General features: G+C 42.4%; 1 protein-coding gene and 1 long non-coding RNA gene across 2 annotated transcripts in view; one reads left to right on the forward strand and one right to left on the reverse strand.

The window, feature by feature from the left end:
* LOC139755015 (uncharacterized) overlaps window positions 1–27416 on the forward strand; it is a 146671-nt gene that overhangs the window by 5563 nt on the left and 113692 nt on the right. Inside the window, exon 2 of the long non-coding RNA XR_011714016.1 lies at window positions 15415–15642. This is a non-coding gene — a long non-coding RNA (uncharacterized lncRNA). The remainder of the gene's footprint in view (window positions 1–15414; window positions 15643–27416) is intronic.
* The window catches only part of LOC139754897 (uncharacterized), a 66027-nt gene that overhangs the window by 2922 nt on the left and 35689 nt on the right, over window positions 1–27416 (reverse strand). Inside the window, 9 exon segments of the mRNA XM_071672723.1 lie at window positions 33–413; window positions 2357–2452; window positions 2687–2823; window positions 3041–3135; window positions 5575–5660; window positions 8413–8514; window positions 8517–8629; window positions 12634–12831; window positions 15434–15599. Of these exon segments, the coding sequence (XP_071528824.1) occupies window positions 33–413; window positions 2357–2452; window positions 2687–2823; window positions 3041–3135; window positions 5575–5660; window positions 8413–8514; window positions 8517–8629; window positions 12634–12831; window positions 15434–15599 (1374 nt within the window).

The following is a 27416-nucleotide window of genomic DNA, read 5'->3' on the forward strand; positions in this document are numbered from 1 at the left end:
GTAGGAAGCGCCGGTGCAGAAAGGCAACTTACCTAAGTAATGTGTGGCTGGTTGAAGGTTGGTGTGGGCAGGACCAGGTGTGGTTGCTGCTTGAGCATTTGATGGTATATGTGCATATGTCGAGTGCACTAGGGTTGGTGCATGTGCAGGACTGGATATTTGAGCATAACAAGTTGGAACGTGGACTTGGGAGGCGGGCTGTAGAACCGTGAAGGCTACTGTACAAGGGACGTCAGCCTTGAGGGGTGAGGAGCAAGGTGCCACCACCAGGTTTTCAAGAGATGTCACGCTCTCGCTGGTGCACTTAGTGAGTGACATAGACGGTTGCTGTGGATAGGTGGCGGCCGGGGTGCTGCTGTGGCCGATGTTGGAGGTAGGCTTGGGCATGCTGAAGGGGGTGCACACGATACTACCTGGTATGCAGACATCAATAATTGCAACTATGATCATAATCATACGATAGCTTCTACTTCTACCATGCTCACGTAAAACAAGAATCTTCTAGACTTTCTCATACTTAAGGTTTCCCAGAAATTACTTAACACCACACCAGAATCTTAGCAAAAGCTGTAAGTAGCTCTTGACAGAAACGAAGAAATACAACCACAGAGTTCTCATCTTTTCTGTTCAGAGGAACCAACAAGATCTCGGCACAAAGATGATACGGAGGACTTTGGTCGAGCGTAGTATTAGTTCTACCCAGCAGAACGGATGATGGCAAGTGCAGCATTACGTCTGACTGACTGGCTTATCTGCAGGATGCGTTCCTAACTATCTATCTGAACAACTGGCGAAGTGGCTGCCGAGGTGTAACAACAACTCAGATACGATCACCTGGCGATCCTCCCTGGTGTGAGAGAGGAGCCATGCTGGTGAAGCGCATCTTCCTGTGAATCGGACCCCACGGCCGCCACTACATAGTTACCCCAGGTTTTCGGGTGAGATAAACTGTAGACTGTAACATACTGGCTATATCCTCTCCCTACAGTAAATAAGTGCCAGGTGCAGGTGCTACATCAGTGCACACATGATCATGTGCTCTAAGCTAATGCTGTAGAAAACATGAATTCATTCCTAATTGCTTCAGTGTCAAAGAAGCTGAAGGAAAAGCCACCTGTACCTCTGTTAGAAGCAGCCATGCTTGAATATGCGAGCTTGAACATTCATACTGAGTTTTCGTACATGGAACATGCACTTGCTAATGGATACAAGGTTACACATGCGAGACTAGGGAAGGGAGGACCTACATGAGGGTTATCACAGACTACTGGTTAATGTTAGCTGGCCGGGAATGACAGTCACCAGACACCCCTCCTCTGTTGAAAGTAGGCAGTAGAATGACTAACAGAAGGAAAAATGGTTTTGAATCACCTGTTTATAAAGATACTGTGGATGAAGAATATAGGATATTACTGATGTGATGAACGCGGTGTGTGGTGCATATTTTTTGAGGAAGAAGGCTGTGATGGTTGATGTAGACCACCTTAATGGTGAATGAATATCATATGATCTATTGATAAAAGATCAAATACGATTGACAAATAATGATGGTGGTGGGAATGACATGAATGATTGCAAATTGTCTAAGGAGGAACTTGTTTTGATGGTATGACGCTGCTATGAGAGGGCTAACTCTGCTCCTGGCGGATGCAACAGGATGGACAAAGGCAAGAAACTTTTAATGAGTCAGATTGCATTCGATGACGGAAAGGAACGTATAAATAAAGTAAAGGCTGAAATTCTTGGTTATGAGTTAGGACTAAGATAACTTCAGAAGTTTGATGAAAATCCAGAACAAAGCACCTAAAGCGCTGGAAATTGGTAAATAAGAAAAGCGCCCCACCAAGTTGGTGTACCAGGTCGTCTCGAATGAGACAGTGATAGATAGACTGGAGGCAGAAGAATATGAGGATATAGAAATAAAGAGCAGCTGGGGAACGTGTGGATATGGAAAGAAGAATAGGTAAAGGAGGAGAGATTTGTGGAAAATATTGAAAGACGTTTTCTTCTTGTTCTCATTTATAGATATTATTGTGATGACACTCGAGGAACACACGAACTGAAAGATGGTGATACGTAAACAGTTACAAGAGATTTGTTTGGAAGATAATTCAGAAAAACATTCTTCTCTGAAGATCTCAACTGCTCTCATAGGCATTAGAGAGGATTTACGAGTCAATACTAATAAATATAATTCTGAGCAATGATGGTTGATGGTGAGATGCATTTTACGGTGGTGATTAGAGTGTATTGTTTTGCTCACTGAGCCAAACCAAATTGCCTGGGAGGTGATAGCATCCATGATGTAAGTGATAGGATACCGTCAGCGTGGGTAGTGGTACTAGGACGCTCTTACCTTGCTGGTACTGAGAGGCGGTGGTGTTTGGAGCAGATGTTGCTAGGACTGGCTTCACGTCTTGTACACTGATGGGTGTGAGAGGTGTCAGTCCACCTGTTGAAAACCAAACAGGAATGAAGACACTTCGATGTCTGTGTTGCAGTCTACTTGGAAAATTCCCATTTTGGTAATTTGGAATTGCTCCCCACATTTCAAGTAATCCAAGAATTTTAGAACTACGGACCACCATACCCATCATCATGAACGAAAGACCAGAACGTACTGGACTTTTGATAGGTAAATCAGCTTTGGAGATACCAGAAACAGTACCTAATGGAAATGACTCACCGAGAGAGGTAGGCGAGTAGACATGGCTGTTATTGGACTGCGTCATTGACTTGGTCTCGCAGAAGGCGTTCGTAAGGACAGAAGCGGCCGATACTGACGAGTGATAGCTTGTCGAGTGATCCACGAATGATTGTACTCTGATTAAGACGAAACAAACAAGCGTATACCAAATAAATGCATGTAGATATTTTTGCCAGAAAAGTTGAAGTATCTTTGTGACACTTCGATATCAAGCTACAAAGAAAATATTGAATATTATTAACACACGGTGTAAGGAGTACACTGAATGGAACCCCTGACAAAATCTCGATAAAGAGACCCTTGAGAAACACGCTTGATGACGCGCTGCCTTACCTGTAGGAGGACACATCGGCAGTGGAATTCGCCCCTCCAAGTTCAGATAGGAACAATTTGGTCTCGTCCTCAGTCTTGAGCGTCGACCATAGCATCTGGGGAGAACAAGATCACTTACAGTCCTGCAGTTTACAGCTTATGTAAAAGATGTTCCACAGAAACAACCGAGAGAGTAAAGTGCAGCTAATTATTCATATGAAATTTTGAAACATCGATCGTATGAAATCGAGAAAAGTCCTCACATTAAAACGACAACAATGAATATCACGAAAAACCATTTACCAGAAGTTTTTTTCATCATAAGAGCTGCGGGTTTACCTAGATTTAGCAAAGTGGTCTAAGACGCACCGCGTTCATTATCGTTTCTACCAGGATGCAAGCCTGCTCTGTCGCTATGGGGTATCACGATTGCGTTTATGCATTATGCCATATATGTTTCTGCTTTGTTCTTCCTCCAGCACTCCATGAGAAGTTGTTTGTGATTCTACTTGGACTTGTCCCACTTCAGGTATCTGTTTATCATTGGGGAGGGGGGGGGGGGGGGGTAATGTTTATTTCTTGGGGGAAAGGCTACTACAGTCTGTGTTAGGTTCCTCAGCTACAAATGGGTCAAGTGAAAACTCTTGGCTCGCCTGGAGTACTTCATCATAACCGGCTGGCTTAACTGAGAGTCTAAGGTTTAGTGTCTTTATAAACGCTCAGTCTACGTAATACTTTGTTGCATCTTGTAGTGAACTGTTCTGCCCAGTAGGTGGTATGATGATCATTAGTATCAGAGCTTAACCTGTCCTCTGTTATGGTGTATGCCTTTAGGGCTCCTCATTGTGTCTGCCTCCGGAAGAGAAAAACGTAGTTTTTGCCTATCTTGCTTTCATCACCCAGTACTATACCCCTAGCTTCTAGGTCAGTGATGTTGAGAGCATTGTGAGGATGCGTGTTTGGCACTTTCACCACCCCAAGCACCACTATTGTAGAAAAGTAAAATGACTGATATAACTTGGCTAACCATAGTCCTTACGCAGATAAAAGGCAAGAATAATCGCAGGAAGATTTAAGAAGAAGAGCATCTTAACTCGCTCGAATTATACGGCAGGTGCCTAAAGAAATTATGACCAGCAAGACACTACTTCGATTAACTTAGTCTACAGCACGTATAACTGGCTATCATACGACTTGATATCTCATGCATAGATTGGCTACGAAGAGGATGGTACATGACCCATTCACGAGTGTTAGAAATATCATGACTACTTCGTTGTAGGTTAGTTTGTCATTACAATATCTTTCTTTTACTAGTCAATGTTCTTGAACAATTTCTACGCAAAGACCAGTTTCGTTGAAAAGGTAGAAGGACGAGCTATGTCTTCGGCTAGGAACGGCGTAGGTTTCTGTTTGTGTGATGTGAAACATATGCTTTCTATTCAGACCTTTCAAGGATGTGTAATAACTTCGGGTATTATCCCTGGCAGACGGATCTCTGCTTTGATAGTGCCCTCAGGAGCATGCCGCTCACGAGTCAGTTTTCTTACATGTTCTCCTATAATTTGTTTCGTAAATCTTCTCCCAGCCTTAAACAGCGATATTCGCTCCAGTGTTCACCCCTATATGCGAAAAAGTAAAATGATATAACTGTATGCAAATTGTATGTACAAATCGGATCCTTTCATGATCAAGAGAATTGTCAACATGTACAGGTTTGTGAGTTAATCCATGACCTGACACTTGCCTTTAATCATCCGACCTTTTCCTTTTGGTGACTCAACCCTTATCTCTGGCGATCAAATTTCTTTCATATAACCTTCCCGCCTAGCCCTCGCCTGACGAGGTCATGCGCCTTACGTGTCATATATATATATTTTCATTCATAATCGCCTTTCTTGCGTTAGAGAGGTAGGGCCAAGAATAGAGGACTGAGCCCTAGTGAAAATCTTCACTTGGCCCCCCTTCTCTGCTCCTTCATTTGGACAAGTAAAAATTGGAGCGGAGGATTTTCGACTCCCATTTCATATATATATATATATATATATATATATATATATATATATATATATATATATATATATTATCCCTGGGGATAGGGGAGAAAGAATACTTCCCACGTATTCCCTGCGTGTCGTAGAAGGCGACTAAATGGGGAGGGAGCGGGGGGCTGGAAATCCTCCCATCTCATATTTTTTTTTTTTAATTTTCCAGAAGAAGGAACAGAGAAGGGGGCCAGGTGAGGATATTCCCTCAAAGGCCCAGTCCTCTGTTCTTAACACTACCTCGCTAACGCGGGAAATGGCGAATAGTTTGAAAAAAAAAAAAAAAAAAAAAAATATATATATATATATATATATATATATATATATATATATATATATATATATTTATATATATATAACCTACGTATGTTCAATATTAGGATCATGAAATTAACGCTATGTTAACAAAAATCATGATACTGATGAAACAACATTGGTAAATACAATGATAAAAACAACATCGTGATAAAACATTAGCGTCACATCTACAAACTGATACAGTGTACTCACATCAGCATAAGGGGGTTCAGTGCTGTCCTGAGTTCTGGGCTTTTTGAGCTCTTCCTCTTGAGGGCTGGTCATGTGGTTGAATACGTCTGGAAGCAGAAGGAGAATCATCACGACTGGGCAATACACACAGTGGACAGTAATGATAGCAACGGTTAGAGAACAGTATTGGAAGCAGACAATAAAGATTTGAAAACTTTAAGATTAACAAGCAGCCTTGAAAAGGATTGTTAGGTTGCTATGATTAGGTCACTGACTTAGGGGATTGTGACTGTAAAGATGTAACAAAGAAGCAGATGTTATGGTTAGCGAGTAAAGCCAGAGAGAGCTAACAGCATTACGCCTGTGCACCAGATTGGAATATGAAGATGTTATGCCTAAGAAGCAATCATTATGACTTAGCAGCGGATTCAGTGAAAGGATATGGTGCTATGACCAGGAGTGGGATCCAGAGGAGAGTGTTTGGGCCGTGCAAAAGACCTAGTTGATGGCAGTCTCATTGCTATACAGGAGACCTAGAGGATAGCAATGGTGTTAGCGGTGGGCAGCAGATGTATGTTGATGACGACGACTTTATGACTGGAAAGCCAACCTTGAGGACAATGGTGATGCTGTGACTGGTTAACAGAACCATAAGAACACTTACGATTTCTTGACTGGGTACCAGACCCTGAATACAAGGGAGATACAATAGGACAGCAGAACCAATGGGCAGAGGACCAAGAGGGCAATTGACGATGCCAAGCTACGAAAGTCATTTGATTTTAGAAGTGATTGAAGGAGGCAAAAACAGTATGAAGAAGGCTACTCAATGCATCTTCGAGTATATGATTCGACCTGTCGTAGAATGTCATCCAACCAGGCACATTTTCCTCATATCTATATGTCTTTCTCTTTTTCTCTCTCCAAAGGAAAGTCTGCAAAATTTAGGGGTATAAAAGAATCGGAATCTACTGCCAATGGGACTAAGATAGGAGAAGCCTTCTAGGATCTTACGTAAAGGAATTAGATAATTTAGTAACGCTGTAAGAAGGTAACTGCATTTCAGGCTAAATGTGAGGAGAAACAAATGACGGCTGCTAAATTCGGTGAACCCAGAACAATGAAAAAAAAAAGCAAGGAAAAGGAGTTTATACGAGGTCTGATCACGACTTAAAATCAGTGTTATAAAGCAAGGAACCAGAAAGCCTTAGGTGCTTAAAGATCGATTAACGCAGCAGCCAGTTCTGGTGGTGACGGATCTACTGTTGCAGCCTCTGAGGTACGATAACTCGCTAGTGTACGAGGCACCAAGATTCGTAGATACACGTCCATGCACCAGGTCATTATCTTGATGATGTGGTTCATCTTAGAACAGTCTTACACTCTAAAGGAAGGCATGTAGTCGCAAGCAAAGTCAATCTGAATTTTGAGGTGAGCACTGTGTTTCAACAGTTTTTTCCTAGTTCTGTATACCATACGTTCATTATCAGTTTCATATATATCTTAGGATACATTCCACGAATTGATGTTGATTCAGTACTGCGAGACGTCCCGGGACACTCATCATTTGCCGCCATATGATAAAAGCCCCTTCTTGTTCCCCGTACATTTTAGTACAATCATACCTGCACAGGTGTCACAGGAGACACTGGTGCGGTTTTCCTGAAGAAAGAAGTCTTATTCACTATGTGCTTTTCAGTTGGTATTTTCGTGTACAGATAAGGCATAAACTGGGGTAAAAAGAGGAAAGGGAGGATGGGAAGATGCACCCTCTTGGCCACTCCAACACGGAGGCCACCCAAAAGTGGTTCCCTATTGCCCATATCCTGCCTTTCATTTTCGTTCCATATCAAGCTAATTATTCACAGCTGGTTCATTATTGATCATGTACTGTCGGGACAAATATCGACATCTCAAATTGCGATCTGGAGGCGAAAAATACTCATGTGTGATCACAAGAAAGCATTGGTTTATTGGTCAAGGAAATGTCGCTAAAAGTTTTAAGAAAAATACTCTCAGCCAACCCAAGCCTCAGTTGTATAAAGCCGACAATCACCGTTGTAAAGGTCCTGTAGGTGTAGGCAGATCGCACTTAGTCAAGTCGTAATCTACAGTATGGGATTCAATCCTATAAATCTGAATAGTCTCAGGAGTGCTACATGAGCCATACCTTATTTACGACACAAAAACTTTCAAGATTTTGAAGCTACTATTTTGAAAAGCGACGAAAGTTGAGAGTATTTACGAGTACCAAATGTAAGATTTTGCCAAAAGACAGATGAAGAACATAGAGTTGGTGTCTGTCTTCCACTACCACCTAATACCCAGCAATAAGAAACAGTAGAGATAGATACACAGGAGCAAAGGCGCCCAGAGATTTACCATATGAAACAATAGGCTACAATGAAACCAGAGAGGACAAGTGGAAGGAATGATTGGGTGCCTGGCCTCGCCTGAGGCAGGGATGTGGAGGAGACTACCGTAACACAGTAGGGGAATAATTCGATTCATGACTCAAGAGATAGAAATCATAAACGTTGGGAAGATGAGGGGAGGGAGCTGGAAATGATGACCTGCTCCTCACACAGTCGGAATATGAATGGCCCTGTTCCAGCTAAGACTGTACGGCACAGGCTGTGGCTTCCTCAATGGTTTAAGAAAATATGAATAACGCAAAGTTATTTTTATATGTGGAAAGTGAACGAGAAGGGAGAGGTTTGTATGTCTACAGTGCCCATTGCCGAAAACAGCGATCATATTGCAAGAGAAACATGTAGTTTTATGGTACTCCAAAGCAACTTTAAACCCAAGTCTTGTTAAGGATGGTGTCAAAGCTTTACAAGTCCAGGAAACACTCACCAGAATCGCCCCTCTTCCTCTTGTGGATGTTTCCATTAGGATCTGTGAGAGGAGGAACGCTGAGGGTGCCGTTGATGGAGTAGGACCCAGGGCTCTGGAGACGGTCTCGTGGGGCGCGGGAGGGACGTGGGTGATGACGGAGGTGGCCTGCGACACTGGTGAGGGCGTCCCCGGCAGCTCATGGCTGACCTTCTCCGCTGCCTTGTTGCGCACTATTCTGTGGGCAAGTGAGGGCGGTGGTGGTGAGGGAGGCACGTGAGGGCGGTGGTGGTGAGGGAGGCACGTGAGGGCGGTGGTGGTGAGGGAGGTACGTGAGGGCGGTGGTGGTGAGGGAGGTACGTGAGGGCGGTGGTGGTGAGGGAGGCACGACAAGGCAGTGGTCGTAAGGGAGGGAGCATTTTAGGAAAGTGGTAGTGAGGAGGGTACGGTAGGGCAGTGGTGGTAAGCAGGCGTTTGTCAAGAAGGATTGTGGTAGCGAGGTTAGCACGACAATATGGTGATGGTCAGAAGATGGCAAAGTTGGCAAAGCAAACCAATATATGAGAGTACCTGGAAAAGACATGGAACAGGGAGGCCTTTGATCTTCAAATTACAACATGAAAGTATAATATACGAGGTAATTATAGAAGATTTCATGGAGTTTAGCAAGATGAAGACAAGAAAGAAAATCAACTAATTGATATCTACGCACTATTCCATCCGCTGATGCATTTATCAAATCCTAGTGCTGGAAAATAAAAAGGGAATATCACTTTATATTCTTTTGTGCCTATTCAGTATATACCTGCACTTATAGAACACTTGTCTAACTGGATTTTGAAGATGATTATTGTCAGAAGCGTGGTGAAGGGTAGGCACGATAAAGGCTGTGTTTGTTAAAGTGACCAGAACTATTTCGTGGCCGGGAAGGTGATCTGACTTGGGATGACAAAGTGAAGGTGATCTAAGGGTTTTTAGGGTTATAGGGGTTTAACTACTAAACTGGGGTTTTCATGACAATAGAAGTACTTCAGGAGACGAAGTGTTCAAGAAACCGGGTTATTCGTAGGGACACTGTTGATGCGATGATTAAGAATACATCATCATAACTACACGTAATACTGTTAGAATTTTTTGTACCACGATCTCTATCATCTTTAGGGGGAAGGAATATATATGTCAGAAATTCTACCTTAAGATTGCAGTAAGAAAATGATGGAAATGCATATCATATAACAGAGTCATTAAAATTCGTAGTACCTTTACATCTTACTACTATCATAATTTCGTCTGACAAACCATTCATTTTAGAGGTACTTGAACTGTGCTAGTGGCCGTATATTCTAGCCACTTTCCTGCACCAAGACAGGTTCCATAATTTGGCATGAGGAGGAAATACAAGGAACAGACTTTCTAATTTCGAGCAAAAGGGCACTCATAACCTGAGAGGCTTGTGTACCGTAACTCGTTTGGTAGTTCATTTTTGAAGGAGGGAACAGCAACGAAGCGGGTATGCAAGCTTTGCTAAATACACAATGATCATCTCTTCAGCTTTGAATGCACGGCACTGAGTGTGATGCAACAAATTTAGCTCCTGCAAGATGTCGAACTACTTCTTGGACTTTCTTGAATAGACTGAAGTAACATTGAGGAAAACAGCCACAAATCAAAAGTAAATGAATTAAGGCCAAGTTAATTTGAGTGGCGTCGATTTTTATATAGCCCTTAAGATTTAGGGAAGGCGTTATCTGCTGATGGTATGCATATAATCTTGCGAAATTAGCTACAACACTTTTCATATGTGTAATCAGTCTCATTACACTGATGTATGAGCCATATGTACGCATCTGTTTGTTGCTCTTCATTATGATATATTTGTTGTTCCTGTGAGATGACCTTCACGTGAGTGTCTTCAAGGACAACACTCGTATGATAAATTCGTAACCAAGACAAGAGTCATCCGACTCTTGAGACAAACTATTATATATGGAATGCTCTCAAGAGAATAAACCGTTGAGGACAACCTGTGACGTCCAACTGTTCTGTTTTCTACAGAGCACAAAATATTACCTGTTTACCCCAAGCCTTTCCATTTTCGATGGAAATCCTTGTAATAAGACCCTACAGATTTCTCTAGTAATATCTAAGGCTATGACACAAGCTCGCAACAGTCAATTCTCTAGTCACAATAATGTTAAAGGAAACGGTGTTACTGAAGAGTAAAGAGAGGCAAAGAAAGGGAAAGGCTCGGTAGTACTAGAGAGCATGGCGGAGATAAACAAGGTGTGATGAGGGCGCTCGTAGGTAGCGCAGGTCAGTAAATGAAAGATAAACAGATGATGGTGAGATATGGGTTATTGATGGCGGGTTCCATGACGGTAATGTCTTTGCGGTCTCTATCTCCACCACCACCCGACACCAATGGCTAGCCTCGGCAGCCATAATGACCAACGAAAACCTAAAAAGGAGTCATCAACTCCTCAGATGATGAATGGTCTTAAGGTCGGGAGTAATACTGCCGTTTCTAGAGAAGCACAAAAACTAAATGAGATCATCAGCGTCGCTAACAACCATCTGGTGAGGTTAGCTTTCATGAGTGATGGCTGTTGCGTAAGACACAAATGGTCGGAGGATCATCAGTATAATCTGGCCTCATTTCCTATTTGTCTTTTTTTTCATCGGCATTCCATGTAAGTCCCTTACTCAAAATTGGAGGAGCAATGCACATGTAGATGACTACATAATATCTAACTGCATTTGACCATGATGCATTTATGCACAGAGTAAATGGTTGATATGATAGGCAGACACACCTGCACCAGAAGAGCTGGAGGGTCTCCCGAGCCAATCTGCAATGCAAATAAGGGAAAAGGAAGAGGCTAGCCAAGGCTCGCACCGGCTGTAAACATACACCTCGCATCACTGTGTTATAGTCCAGAGTTCCGCTGTTTACCATATACGGTACTGAGGACTGGCAGGCGGCCCCTGCATGTAAAGGTACCTTTCAGATATCTTGATCTTTAAATCCCAGGAATGAGCCTATGTGAAATGTGACTGTACATGAGCAGTTGTCATGAGAGCATGAGCCTCGAAACGATAGCATTACTAGAGGAATTTGAATGGCCAGTTGCTAATTTTGCTTTAGTAGTGGATGAAGGGCATACGAAAAGGTGAGGTCATGGAAATCTCTTGACAGTATGTCTAGCTATCTACTCCGTGCAGAGAGCTAGCTACTTTGAGGCTGACATAAATAGTGTAGTAATAGCATTACTTCAAAGGATCAGCTTCTTTCATTTTACCCATTAACGCTGACCTTTGAGATTTTTCAGAAAAAGAAACTCATCTGTTGCTTACTGTGATAATGTTAGCTACATCACAAATTCTTAATTCTTGCAGCTTCCTGAATTATTTTCTTACATGCACAATTTGCAAATACTATTTTTGAAATCATCATTTTCCTGATGAATATTGGACTGCCTTTAAGAAAGGGCAATCTAGACCCTTAAGTGCTGTTACATGTTTCAAACCAACATTCCCGTGAGCTTAGATTCCAGCAAAGCACTTCGTCGTCGTGGATGTTCTTCGCCAACAGTTGTAACACAGAACTCAGGGATAGACAGTCACAAATGCACGTCTGTAGCTTAGCAGTCACTACCATTGATTCAGTTCTGAAAACAGTTGCTTTTTCTTGGTCTTTCGAGCATTTTTTCTTTATTTATATGACTAAACCACATGGAATGCGTACTACGGTGTGCATATTTAGCATGCGAATTTACCCTAAAGGATGAAGGACTTCGCTTTCAGATTTTCACTGGTTATAGACACTGAAAATTCCATCAATAACGATTATTCCATTTACATATCAATAATAACATTCGTTAAAAAGGTTGATAGATTTAAAGACTTCCCCTGAAACAAAATTGCTCCCTCACGTCACTTATCATGGACCTAGCCACAACTATAAGCTGTTGCCACCAGTGTCTCCTTCCAAGTTAAAGTATGTGTTTATACGCATACAACCACAATGGCATATCAATAGTAGATTTGGATACAGTGCATCATACAAATACACAGTGAATTTCCCAAAGAAACACAGTAAATGAAGTGACCTTCCCGAGGTAACATATAGGAAGGTGCCAGCTGGTCATGTTATGGGAAGCAATTTTGAAATAGTGCAAAATGGGCTTAAGAGACCACGACAGGCAGGCATGCTGGGCAAGGTAGGTGCACTACCGACATTACCTGTTGATGGAGGACACGGAAGGCACGTTCTCCTTTGTACAAATATTCTCCGAAAGTAACTGGTCTCGGATCTCCCAGGCGAACACATTCGGGTTCTCCTGTTTGTACCTGGCAATGGTGTCCACCACCACGGAAGTCGCTACTTTAGGTCTAGAGCCGCCGATAGTACCGGCTTTGTAGCTGCCGGTCTCGTAATATCTAGAAAAGATCGATGGGTTTCACGTTAGTCACTATTAGCCGTAACCCACCTGTTAATACTGGAGACAGATGGAACGCCCTCCTGGTCACACACACCATCTGCCAGAAGCCGCTCCCGGATCTCCCAGGCAAACATAGTGGGGTTCTGTTTCTTGTAGTTGGCGATGGCTTCCACCACTGTAGGTGTGGCCACTTTGGGCTTAGACCCGCCGATTACACCGGGTCTGATAGATCCCGTCTCATAGTACCTGCAAGAAGGAAGGTTGTGTGTTTGTGGTTCGCGAGAGCCCCATCAACCCAGGTTAGTCACTGTCTAGACCCCGCCTCCACTACAGACCCGCAGATAACGGGTGTTTGCTGAATTGTGAAGCTGGAAGAGATGATTGGTAAACAAAAGTAGCCGAAGTTCTTTGAGATCAAATCTCTAGCGTTCCTGGGTGGCCCGTGAAAAATTCACAGTCAGGAACAGTAACCGATACACCATATCCGTAATGCGTTCCGAATGGCCTCGTTGTCAACCCTCTGATACGCTCTCCCTAGCCCCAAATGCCACTTACAAATGCCAGATACTTCAAGAGAACAAATGAGGATGTGGCATTTAGTCTGTTCTCTTACGGGCCTGCGTCATTGGCAATACACACGTTTGATTTAAGATCAGCCCCGCTGGCCACCATGGAGTCTGTTATACTTTTCATCAAAAATTATTATCGTATGTTTACTCCACGGTTTCAAGGCCAAGGCGAAACACACTCGCGGTTTAATCTTATTAGCATACGTTCTTGGCCCGTTGCTCACTCCCTCAATTACATCACCACCAACAGTGGTGCACTTTCTCTTCGACTTAACACACTCTAGAAATCCCGCTCCAGCAAAACTACCAGCGGCTGTAGATGTGCACCATAGCCTCTAATTACTCCAAACGCCTTCAGCCCAACATTCCCTCCTTCAGTTTGACCACCAAAGGTCAAAAGTAGCGTGCCGAAGCCCGCAATTATTCCTCCCATCAACGGCTCAGCCTACTCTCAACACTAGCAGCGCAGGCAGCGCATACTTAACCTATAATTGTGCCACACACCAGTTGCCTTGCTTCCTCGCCGACACGTCTTTGGACAACAAGTGCGGTACCTGACTGGATTATGCAGATGCGCTGCAACGCATGCGTTTCAGTCCTTTCTCGCTGCATTCAAGGTGTTATCTAAGCAACCCACGGAAGTGAGGTGGGTCATTAGAGAAATACAGAGACTGAGGGGTAAGATGAGGAAGAAGGGGGTAATACAAAAGATCTACGTATTGAGGAAGGAGGGTAGAGATTTACGGGAATGGCATAGATATTAAAGAGGAAGGTCGTTGAGGTGGTAGTGAGACTGAGAAGAAAAGGATTGAGGGAAGTGAAGTAGAAATATTGTGTTGAAATGGGGTAGAGGGCCTGCAGAGGAAATACAGGATTTGAGGATGATGTGGAGGCACTAAGGAGACATAGGGTTGTAAAAATATATGGAACAGAATTCACAGAAGAGTCAGGTTCTGAGGAGATGATGATTAAGGGGAGCAGGAACTTAAACAGTTAGGGATGGTATGGAATGAGGAGGAGTTAGGGTGAAGGAGCTAGTCTCTAGAGGGAGAGTTGTGTATGAGTTGGTCTCTGAGGAGTGGTATTGTTACGGAAAAACTCAAGAGGATTGAGGAGGAGGTTGACAAATCAGAGGAAAGCTGTGAAGATAGGAAGGACTGCGGAAAGTTGGACAGTGTGTATTGACTCGACATCCTTTTAGAAGTGTCATTCTATACAGATACTGTAGTTGCTATTACCACAAAACTCTATATCGACGTTTTCTATGTGGCTGATGTTGAATTGTACCATGCTTTTCTAAAGGCTTCTCAATATCAATTTTTCCTGAACAGCAACCCAGTCTTGCACATCATATAGGCCATTAATTTTACTTCTACCTCTGTTGCTTTCTAGAGATGACCTTCCGCCTTTACAACTCAAGGACTAAGGTTTGACCTCAGGTGACAGACAGCGGTAGCCAGGAACTTCCTTCCAACGTTACTACATCATGGATACATTTTGGATTAGCTAGCCACTTGCATAGGGAAGTATTACCTCACTTAACAAGAAGACATTATCAACAGCTCAACTCTTCACAGTAAAAGAAGAAGACAATGTCAATAGCTCAGTTCTCCACAATAAAAGGAAAAAAATCCTTCTAAAACTTTCATGCTTCTCTTCTTTGCGCGTCGGCATGTTTCATCAGTTCCATTCCTTCATATTTCAGCCTCTATTCGTGCTAAAGCCATGCGCTATGCACTATCAAATACTTCATCAATCTCGCCCAAGCAGAAATTTTCCACAATGCTTATTTTTTCTGACAGTATTATAATGTTTATCAGAATTTGATGAATCCTTTATTCCATGCTGCCACCAGCTGAGAAAGAAACCTAGAATTGTCACTGTAAGAATTTTCAAACCTTCATCATTAATACTGATTAGCACCAGCATCCTTATTAATGCAGATCCCAATAATGTCACTGTTATGTTCTACAACCTCTTTTATTTACCACAACCCTTATTACCGTCATCAGAACCAGCGAGGTTACCAACCTGGAGAGGATCTTGGAGACGCAGCCGTGGGAGACGCGGAGCTGGCGGGAGATGTCGCAGGGGCGGACGCCGTTGTGAGCCAGCTCCACGATCCTCTGACGAACCATGTCCGGGAGCGGCCGCCCGTTCACGAACACTCCGCCTAGCTGGTTCACCCCGCCATGACCTGCGGCAGGAGACTAGCTGGTCATTGTCTGGCTTACAGAAAGGTAAGGTGGCATGTGGTACTGGGGAAAGTTGTGGGGGAGATAGGGGTGGAGTTATGTAACCAGGTAAGTGAAGGATGTGATCCTCAAGCCTAGGGTTTTTGGTGAAGAGTATGACAAAACTTGAAGGGAAAATTGTTATAGTATGACAAAAGTATGACAAAATTTGAAGGGAAAATTTTTATGGTATGAGCTATGGCGGAGGGATATTGAATTATACCAGCAAGGGAAACGATGGTATTTTACTTGATCTTTCAAGGTGATAAAGTATGCTAAAATAGGTAACATAAAAAGGATCACGTCATTCTTTGAGGAGGATTGTCTCGCAAAGCGTACTTACATTCGTTAACATACAGACCCAGTACGCCTTCTCGAAGAGAAAAGTCCAGTCAAAAGCAGCTTTCTGTTCTGTTTGTTACGTATCATAAACCTACACAAGATGAAGCTATTAAAGTGGTTTGTATGTAGACAAACGAGAAAAACTTTTCAGAGAGGAGCTGGGTATCAGCCATCTGGAATGGCTCAGGTGATGCAACAGAATACATAACGTGAAGGTTGCCGCAGTGGGCCAAAAGGAAAACTGTCCCCTGGGCATTGTACAGAATCTCGTAAACGTAAGCATTCCGCCGCCAGTTGTGTGATCCCATGGAAATCCGATTCCATCATCATATCTTTTTGCTCTAAGCCCAGAAGTGTTCTCATCTTCAAATCAGAGTTAAGATGATGAAGAACTGTGTAGAACGAGGACAGCTGTCTTGACTATAAGATAGTGAATGAGATTTCAAGGACGGATGCGTTTCGTGTGAGAATCCGTAGTTGTAGGTGTAAGGGAGGGATAAGCGTACTTGATCAGTCCCGAGACCCTCATCTGTAGAACAAGCACCGAATGTAAGGAATATTTCAAGACAGGCGACGAACATGAATTGCTCAATACATCATCCAGAACTTCCCATAATAATTTGCTATTTTTGATACAGACTCGTATATGATTTTTCCACAATTCATTAAACCATTTTATGGCGTTGAATCTTTCCTTAACATGCATGGCCATGCCCTTGGAATAACCTGTTGACTTCCTCTTTTTACTTTTTTTGCTTTGGGAATATCGTCCCTCATGTGCCTCTCTGTCCCGAGGTGACCCAGATGCGTTGATAATGAGGAGGATAAGATATGCATATTGCACAAAACACTTTCGGTCTCGATTGTGTCGCTGAATGTTTGCACGTAGAACACTGACAAAGGGCGCTGAGGATTCAGAGTAGCTGTATTTGTTTCTAGAATACTTTATTGGGTTTATTAGCTGTATATATTCTTGTTACAGGTTAATATAGGACTCATTCCTTTCATTCCGAAGTATTGGTTTACTATAAGGAAATCTCAGTGGAAAGGGAAAGTTCATCTTGGAATACCGTTTGAAAACAGAAGTGGAGTGCAGCTACTAGATAGTATTGGATGGCAACTTCTTGATGACCCTTCGAAATGTTCGTTGATGAGACTTGAATATCAGACGATCTAACCCCTCGGATTCACATTTCGTATCCCACATAATTCTAAATGACATATGCTGCTGCTGACACCTCCATCGCTCCATACCAAGTTGTCAGTAACAGACGTCGAAGTAAGGTGCTTTCTCGTTAGTGAGGAATGCTGCCCTCTTGATATGATCACTTGTTACTTTATGTGAGAGCTCCCACCTTACCTCGTCTCAATTTCACCTTTGTAATTCACCTGCTGCATCTCCGTTCTCATCCTGTTTTCCTATCATTTCGTTTTCACAACATGATTCATATGACCAGTTCTACTTCTTCGTCAGAAGGTTCCTTGGGGATGGCATATGAGATCAATGACCAAGTTACTGAAATATTCTGGTTTGAAATATTTTGGTTTAATTCTCGTCAAATGAGAATACTAAGCAAGGGAGGGATAGATTACCAGTACTAAAATGCTGTGGTCGTCAGCCCAAGGACTACTTGAAATGTTTGTCGAAGGTAATATAGCTGTTTCAATTCTTAGTAACTTTACAGAAAAGATAATATCTGCGAATTCGGCTGAGTAATGAAAAAAAAAAGCTTGTTTTTATGACCGTGTCCAGCCCTCAGACATATTCAGTCATCTTCAGTGTTATGATATACACTTCAGTAACTTGTGCCATGTCTCTAATGAGAACGCATTAATCAAAGGAAAGCCTACATTCCTGCCCAGAGCACTATCAACTGGGAAGACAAAACCAGTTCCTTTATATATGCTCTAAGGCTTTGGCTACATACTTTTGATCCGAGTTTTGTACACGGAATCTCCAGTGTACCACGTTCCCAGGTGTACTTCATACACTCAGTTTTACATCAAGTTGTTTTGTCTTCATTATAATTCTGTTCCTCTTTCTACAGTTTTCTCTTTTCTTCATTGGTTAGAAAAAGAAAAGAAAGAGGAGCTTTAGAAGAGACACTCTTAAACCTTCGTGGTTGGCGTAGAGCAAAGCTAGGCACAAGATAATAAGGGCCAAGGTGTAATTTTTACACTGGCAGTGGGTGTGAGCTCAGAAAGCTGCCCTAAAGCATGGTAAGAAACGTTACACGGCGAGGGCCAGAAGGCGCATTGTATTCGTTGGAATTCTTTACGAGGTTGGCTAGCCGAGGGCATGAGAAGGTAAATACACAGTGCAGGTCAGGTGGTACACTGTATTCGTTTGAGGTCTGCGCAGGGTAGTTGGTCCGGGGGCACGGCAAGATATGTCATGAGGTACACAACACTGTCATGAGGTCTGCGCAATGTTAGACAGACGAGAATGCCAGCCATGCAGATAGGGTTTGTTGGTGCTTTCTAATTCGATGACTTGAATCTTATGTTTGACTTGATCGTGAGTAGAGTGCGTCGCATAGTAAGACCTCAATTGATTCAGTCAAAAGGAGGTTAGATGGGGTTCAGCCGAGACGGTACCATAGAGTCTGCAGCAAAATGATGAATAATTTGGACAGCTATCAAGTTAGCAGGCACATTGTTGCGGGCTCTTAATCAACTCTCAATTTCCTGCAGTTATTTTCAATGGTTATCTTCATCAAAATTCTGATCTCTCTCCGTTAGAATGTCAACTGGGTTCTTATCAAGACCCATCACCACTTTCAAGAGATCATTCTCATATCTCAGGTCTCTCGATGCTATCTTTCTCACGCTCTTCTGTTTCTTATATCTCGCATAATCTTGTATCTCGAGCAGTTTTATCTTTCACGTCTCTTGTTGTTCTTTCTCTCTTCAGTTTCAAGATTTTAAAGTTCCATAATCTCTACTCTCTCTCTCTCTCTCTCTCTCTCTCTCTCTCTCTCTCTCTCTCTCTCTCTCTTATATCTCTTGGGTTTCACAATCTCTTTCATGCCTTGTGTCTGTCAGGGTGATGTAAACACCAGCTCTCGCAATAAAGCGTTATTATTTCCTGTGTCTGCAGTTACAGCTGCTTCATCAAAGCTGTTTCTGTTAACCAGCAGACAAATTAGATGATTTCATGCTTAAATGGGCAAAATGATGATCAGCAAAGAATGACAAGAAAATGAGACGCGTATGTATCACCGTCGAACTTGTTATATTTTGCACTATTATATTTGATCGTCAATTTTCTTAGTTTTTGGGGAGAGAACTATTTTTCCGTTTTCGAATGAAAGTCATCACTGATCCTCTGTGCCAGTAATATTCGCATCTTTGAATAGTCGTCTCCATGTTACATCCACTGGCGTAGTACTACCAGGTCCTATTCACAAGCTGTGGTTCCCGAGCTGTGATCATGAATTGTGCGATGTAACCTGAAGTCTTAGCCACAAGTTATTTACAATTCCTCAGGTTTTGGTCCTCAGATCGTTACATCATACATAGGTATAATCCACAACAAGTTCCTGCTGCAGGTTATGACTGATTTTACCTTTCGTCGACAAGATATTTTATTACAGTAGGTCTTGGCTCATTAAATTCGTGCACCAGTAGGTCGTGGCTCCTTAAGTTCGCTCACAAATAGTATCTGACACGTCTGAGAAAACCTGCGAATTCGACATTCATAGATTAAGTTGCTGAGCTTGACTTTTTGTCAGGTCTTAAATGAGGGTAGCAGCAAGGGGATTCTAGTATGCTTTAGGTCTTATGATAAAGGTTCCTGCAAGAAGTAAGGTAGACTCTGACAGGTAATGCGACAGACGCAGTGGAAGATCTGGTTCATTCTTTTCACAGATTTTCAGTAAGGACAAACAATGTGGATGAGGGGACATATGACAAGATATTGGATATTTGAGTTAGCTGACTATGCGGTACTTTCTCTACAGTGTGAAGCCCCTGGACTTTGCTCTCACAGGACGAAACGACTTTTTCTCAGAGTTGGGTATTTTCACATGAACCGTGACGTATGACCCAAATACTTATATGGCGTAGAGATAAAAAAAAATTATATAAACACAATTTTGTATTTTATAGATAAAAACGATACTATATACTTCAGCCTTCTTTAAGAAAAAAAAAACTAAATTTTGTGTCTTGGTGATTATAAGAGCCTGATCGTGAAAAGGAGCGCAATAAAACATGGATGTGAAGCAAGCGGTGCACATGTGGGAATATGAATGAATAAGAGACGAGGAAAAACCCGGTATCTTTACGCTTTCTCTCCAGTCTGTGATGTGAAGTGCTCGTCTATGTTGAGGAACATACATTCCATAAAACTAAAGATGCCTGAAGTGAGACGCACCGCACACGGTGTAATGACTGGTAATAAACGCCATGTTAAACACAGGCGCAGGGGGTAGCAGCGCAAAAGAAAAGGAGGGGAGAATGAAAGGTCCTTTTTTTCTTATAAGGCGGTTTAAGGAGAGGGAAAAGAGGTGATACGGGTTAAGGAATAGTTTGAAAGGGAAGAGAAGACTGAAGTGTGTACAGGTGTATGGTGTACGTTTTTTGATGCATGTGGGTGAGGGATCCACAAACGTGTTTTAGGTAGCATATTTGTATACCTTCGGTAAGCAGGGCGGGCGTGCAGGCATCTATGGTGTTTCTTGGTTATATCGAAAGAAGATTCACTAAGTTAAACTAAATATCGTTTACTGTGTACACACACACACACCCATATATATATATATATATATATATATATATATATATATATATATATATATATATATATATATATATATATATGACTGAAGCCTCCCCGAGTGCTTTGAAGCTTCGGGGGAGCCAAGGGCGTTTCATTTTTTGCACTGCTATCGAGATCTCTAATTTGTCTGTAGTAGTTTGGACTCTCCTCCCCATCTCTCTCTCTCTCTCTCTCTCTCTCTCTCTCTCTCTCTCTCTCTCTCTCTCACCAACTCCCTCGGTCCTCCGCCCAGGTAGTCAGACGAACCACTTACCACACAGGTTATCATCATCATCATCATCATCTACATCAAGATCGCTGCTTCGTTAACTAATTCACAAGATGATACGGCTTAAAACCGATCCCCTTGCCACAGTATACCACAGACCCTCCCAGATCTTAAGTCTCTCCTAAACCCCCACAGACCTGAACGTTTCTTAGACCAGTATTAACAGCAGTAAACGTCAGATTTCTTCCCTCCACCGACTGTAAGGGTCATAGTTCCTGATGTTCAAACGCTATGCACATGTGATGGCTGATGATAATTACTACCCCAGGAATAGCAGGGTTCAAGCCGTCCACTGGATACATTAGCGTCAGGCATCAGGTGAGGGTATTCTATTCCCCCAACTCCTGTCTTGTGTCTTTTTGATTTGTATACTTGGTCCTATCGACCGCCATAATTATGCCGTGCCTAGCGGTGTATTAGCATGATTATCGCGCTAAGTATGAAGTTCATTATAATTTACTGTGATGCAGCCTAGATAATACTACTTGTAAGAACTGGTCAGGCACTTAGGTGTAGGCTGAGCTGGTTCCCCGGCGATGAAGAGGGTCATGATCAGTTGCACATGAGTGTGAGTTATGGACGGTGGAATAATGCGATATCTCACTCCAAGGAGAGTATAATGAAGAGGTATGGTACAGAAGATAATGAACCCCTTAGGACGGTGATTTGCTTGTCGCTAAAGACCCTTGCTCAGTCACCATGACCACAGAATTATAAGTCTAAGTAATAAGTACGGTACTAACACTTGAGTTTATAGGTAGGGGTATTGAGAAGCTTAAAGATACAAGGGCAAAGATGGCCATTATCAGATTAACGTATCGGTGGTGATCAGCTCGTACGGTAGTAGAGTGGGGAATGATACGGAGTCAGGGAAAGTATCGGGAAATTTGTTATGAAATGGAATACTCTCTTGGGAACTGTAGGTTGGCTGATGAAATTAGTGTCAGTGTTCCCAACTACCTTGCTAAAGATCCTGGTTCGAATCCTCGCTGCTGGCGGGCATCATATATTCTCTGAAATGTACACGTTCATATACACTATAGTATATATATATATATATATATATATATATATATATATATATATATATATATATATATATATATATATATACATATATATATATATACATATATATATATATATATATATATATATATATATATATATATATATATATATATATATATATATATATATATACTATAAAACCACAGGGGAACGGAAAACACAAATAATCTTGTATAACCTTGAACATTCAATGAATTGGGAGTAGTCAAAAATTACCCTTATGTGTTACTTGTCGAGAAGCTTATTGTTGAATCTTCTTTTATCAAATTTAACAGCACCATAAACATGAATGAAGGAATGCATGAATGAGATATTATCTGAATTGAAATCTCTGTTGAGATGTGGCAAAAATAAAGAAAGCAGTAGCTGACCTGATGTTCGTTGCTAGGTAGAGGCACGGGTCACTTTACCGATCTGGTCAGATCAACTGTACCTTGTTTCCCCAGCTGTGGTAAAGTCTGTTTTTGTATACATTATCTTGTGCATAGTAACTTTATATCCTTGAAAGCGGCGTGAAACATACGCCAAAGCTTGGAGCTTTTATGTATTTTTCCATCGAGTTTACCCATGACAGTATTTCATGTGTGTACGTGGTTTACTACAATATATATATATATATATATATATATATATATATATATATATATATATATATATATATATATATATTAGTGATGGTAAAAGAAGAAAAAGGGGATCACACGAGAAAAGTAGTGAAAGAAAAGGAAAATAGAATCAAACGATAATGTCAAGTTATTTGTTTTCTGGCGATGAAATCAGAGTGCTTCATATATACGTCGAGTCATGAGTGAGAAAATACCCCATGAGAGGAAGATGCCAAATGTAAGCCATCTGTAATTAAAGATAAGCGATTCTAGTTAATGAGGCCAAGTTACTGGTAAGTGGAAGAGTCCCTGGATCATAGTACTTCACCAGATAACACCAATACCTCAAGGGCTGGCCAGTACTACACGTTCTTGGGAAGGTAGTCGGCGGAAATTCCTTGAAATACAAGTTCTTGGTAGAGTAACCGACGTGTCGCACCTTTCCACATAGTTCCTTGTAGAATACCCGGCTCACAGCACCAGTTCTGGTAGCTGGTGGCAGATTCGCCAGCGGGTAGCACCTGTACTACAAGCTGCGGACAGAGTAACCAGCGAGTAGTACATGTACTAAAAGTTATCGGCGGAGTAACTGTTAGGTAGGGATACTAATACCTGTACAACAAGCTGTCAGCAAAGTAACTGTCAAGTTACTGGCGTACTTCACAGTGCAGAGAAATTGACTGTAAAATGACTTGGACTACAACTCACTGGTGAAGTATGTGAGTATTGATCCTGCTGCGCTGCGCTGTGCCAACTAAATGATCAGCATCTCTGGGACTGATGATGCGGACAGAGTAATTGTCAGATAATCTCTGCACGAAATATTGCTTGGAGGGTAATCAACAGCTAGCCTCTGCACCTAAGATAGTCAGCAGCTACCTCTGCACTAAAGATTGCCAGTACGTAGCCTCTGCACTAAAGATAGCCAGTACGTAGCCTCTGCACCTAAGATAGCCAGTACGTAGCCTCTGCACTAAAGATAGCCAGTACGTAGCCTCTGCACTAAAGATAGCCAGTACGTAGCCTCTGCACTAAAGATAGCCGGCAGACAGCCTCTGCATTAAGATAGCCGGCAGACAGCCTCTGCACTAAAGATAGCCAGTACGTAGCCTCTGCACTAAAGATAGCCAGCCGGCAGACAGCCTCTGCATTAAGACAGCCGGTAGGTAGCCTCTGCACTAGACTGCCGACAGGGTAGCAGACGGTTGGCCTTTGCACTAAAGACTGCCGACAGAGTAACCGGTGGGTGGCCCTTGTCCGACAGGTTGCCATCAGGGTACCCAGCGGGTGGCCACACCCGACCCCGGTGGCCAGACACTGTATTAGGGAGGTGGCCAGGGGCGGGCTCTCCTGTATTCAACATCAGTAAGCGGGAGGCCGTAGAGAAAGCTCACTTTTTACCTCTTTTTACATCTCGGCAGAAGGATGCTTGTCGAATGGCAACTCCTCGTATTCTGTTGTATATTACTGTTTTTCCTCTAATGTTCACCTTTCACTCATATATCAGTCTTACCTTAACAGAGACCCTTGGCTAATTTCACTTGACTTTTCTGGTCCACACTCTGAACGTGTGTTGAAATTTCTTTTATGTATGCTTAGCTGACCTCGTCTTTCGGACTTTGAGCTATTTTGATTTCACTCTGGATCTTCTTTTCTTTTTTTAATGATCTTAGTTCGTTTGAATTATTTTCCTCTTCGCCAGTAAGTACCACTCCACATTCTGCAATCTATCCTTTCATCCGTCATCCACCTCTGCCTACATGTACATTATCTTCCTTCCTCATTCTGTTGTACCTCTCCTCTTCTTTCCCATTAATTCTCTCTCCCTGACTTTGCGTCATCCTACCTCTCCATCCACTCCTACCTTACTCGTCTTCCCTTTTTCCTTCTACTTCATACCTCTATACCTCTCTCTTCTGGTGTTTGATAGTCATATCTCTCCCTACCACTCGCCTATATGTTTCCTTTCCCGTTTCTTTACCTCCTCCCTACCAACCTTTTGTTTCACCATATTCCCTCCAGATTCCTTGCTGTATTCTCCCTCTCTTTGCTTTAGTCTCATTGCTTGACTTCATTCCTAAAGCCCCTCTCGCTCATCTTCCTCCCTCTTTCTTTGCCCATCACCTGTTGATGTTTCCACTAGCTGGACTAACCCCGCATTTAGCAGACAGGTGTAGGATGTTTAATGACAGGGAGTTTCCCTTGTCGATGACCGAGACATGAAGGACGAGGATTAGGAAAGGGAAAGGCACGGAGAGTGGGTAGGATAGAGATGAGAGGGCAAGGGACTAACTGTTTTCTTAAGACCATTAACGGTAGCGGAGTGTGGGTGAATTGCACCGAACTTGCGGTACGAGTAAGATGTACATCCTTATATCTGCGTGGGTTACGATTGCCGTTTACATACTTGATGGAGGGAAATGGATAAACACAAAATTAATAGAAAAGAATACAGAGGGGTTCAAACGGCAGCAGACCATTCGGTTCTAACGAAGCTAGCTGTTTGTGCTAGTGGAAGTGAAGAGAAACTCGTGAATTAGTGTGATAAGAGTAAAGAGTGAGAGACATACACATTTTTCAGTGGAAAGCCTTTTTAACTTTTCATATACCTCAGGAGGCGCAACTATTGCCAGTCATGGATTCGAAACTAAATACTTACCAAGTCTTCTGTATGGTTAAAAGTATCTATGGCACTGCTCTTGATAACCGAGACCGTTCCACATGTAAACTGTCGAGGTAAAAGTATTCGGTTTCATTTGAGGTGAAACGTTTCCCCAAGAGTTTGAACACAATAACACAAATAAAATCAGAATGATCTTGCTTGTTTAATCGAGATAATCAAAACTTATAATGATAAAGAATATCATTAATATTGATTGTTATTGTATCAGATCACCTCTAAGCCTTCTCTAGCAACCATGAGAAGCTGTAGCTCTGCCTTTACTTTTGGTTTTGTAGACAAGTCGCCGAATCTCATAGATTGACAAGCGTGAGACGTCGATAATCACGATGGCCTCAGGAGAGGGAGGTGATCAATGGTCACAGCTACTGAACACGTGCTGATGTAATCCATTTAGCAGAAAAAAAAAATGTGTTCACGAGCACAAGAATAGGTAACTGCTTCGGTTTCTTCAACGAATTAGGAAAGCGAGTGAGGAAGTTCCTTTCTTCTGCTAATCTTTCGAAGTTGATGGCAACGTACTCCCGCTCCACTCCTAAGGGTAGAACGCAAAGGAATATTTGGTGAAATGGTACTGTGTAGTAATGACTGAAGGACATCAAAGGCTGTTCTAAACGTTACAGTATCGGTGGTCTAAGTGTATTCTGAACTTTCGGTAAACTCAGAATTAAATGAATGGTGCAGGTGGGAGCTGTTGACACTGAAAAATATTTCTTGAGTCGTTTTGATCCTAGAGGTTTACAATGGTGGTTAAACACGTTAAGAGAGTCTCTGTGAGCATGTTTTGATCTCCACTATCTCTGTTAATATCATGTTGCTATCATGGAGCTGGGGTGATGAAGGGGATGAACCGCGTTTGAAATGCACTAGAGGTGCTGAGGAGGATGCATTTATAATGATGATTAGCCTCTGACGTTGGAGAGAGATGGTTGTCATGGCCGGGGATGTACACGGATTTTAAAGAATTTTTTTTTCATTGATGCTGTAGATGAAGATGGAGCACTGGTATAACATATTTTGAAGCGAGTTTAGGGTACTGGCTCTGGCTATGGGGTGCAAGTATTTCGGAGGTTGTAGTTGTGTTTAGGAAGCAATAAGGGTGTTGGAAAGGAAGTGTTTATGCTATAGAAGAGATGACTGTGCCGGGAAGGTGGTACTTGTGCAAGATGTCAAGATTTTTGTCAAACTACTGGCGCTTGAAAGGAGACATTAATATTGCGGTGGAAGTCCTCGTTCTGGAAGGAGTTTAATAACGCTGAAGAGTATGTGAACGCTGGAGAAGTGACATAGTAAAGATGTAGATACACTAATACTAGTACTGGGGAAGGTATGATGGTGATAAGGTATCAGAACTGATGAGTTGGGGCTGTTAATTTCGAGATGCAGTGGTGTTAGGGAGCGTTGTAAGGTCTTCTGGAGGAAGTTATAGTGCTTACAAGCAAGAGGAACTTGGGTAAGATAAGAGGATGTTAGGGAGAAGGCGCAGCAATTGTGAAGAAGATACTGTTGTTAGGGCCAAATAGATTCCTTGGGAATGAGGTATGGGTGTTGGAGACGAGGTAGCGGGACTAGATATGAGGTACCTAGAAATTGAAGTAACAGAGTGGTTGGGAGCATGACTGTGGCTGGCATCGATGAGCCAATTTTGCGGGACTAAAATAATATAGTCTAACACGCAGACCAAGACATACAGCAGGTCGTTTTACTTAACATGTCTCTTTATTAAGACGACAAAGGTTCTTCTTGTGTTAATTAAATCCAAAATTCAAAACATCAAATCCCCATGATATTCCTAGCCAAGAAACACGTGTACATGGCAAGGCCAAGAGATAGGCAGCCATCTCTCACCTATTCATAACAGGTGAGAGATACATTATTGTCCGCATGCATATTACCAGACCAAGAGGTAAACTGTAACTCAGCATATCTGTGCTAGCTAAGTGACATACAGCCACCACGCTTGGATATGGCAACACCAAGTGCCCAGCAACCACGCGGTAAAGTCAAGAGGCACAGACGGATATTGTTATA

This window comes from Panulirus ornatus, chromosome 18 (assembly GCF_036320965.1).
Source record: "Panulirus ornatus isolate Po-2019 chromosome 18, ASM3632096v1, whole genome shotgun sequence".
NCBI classification, from domain to species: Eukaryota; Metazoa; Arthropoda; class Malacostraca; order Decapoda; family Palinuridae; genus Panulirus; species Panulirus ornatus.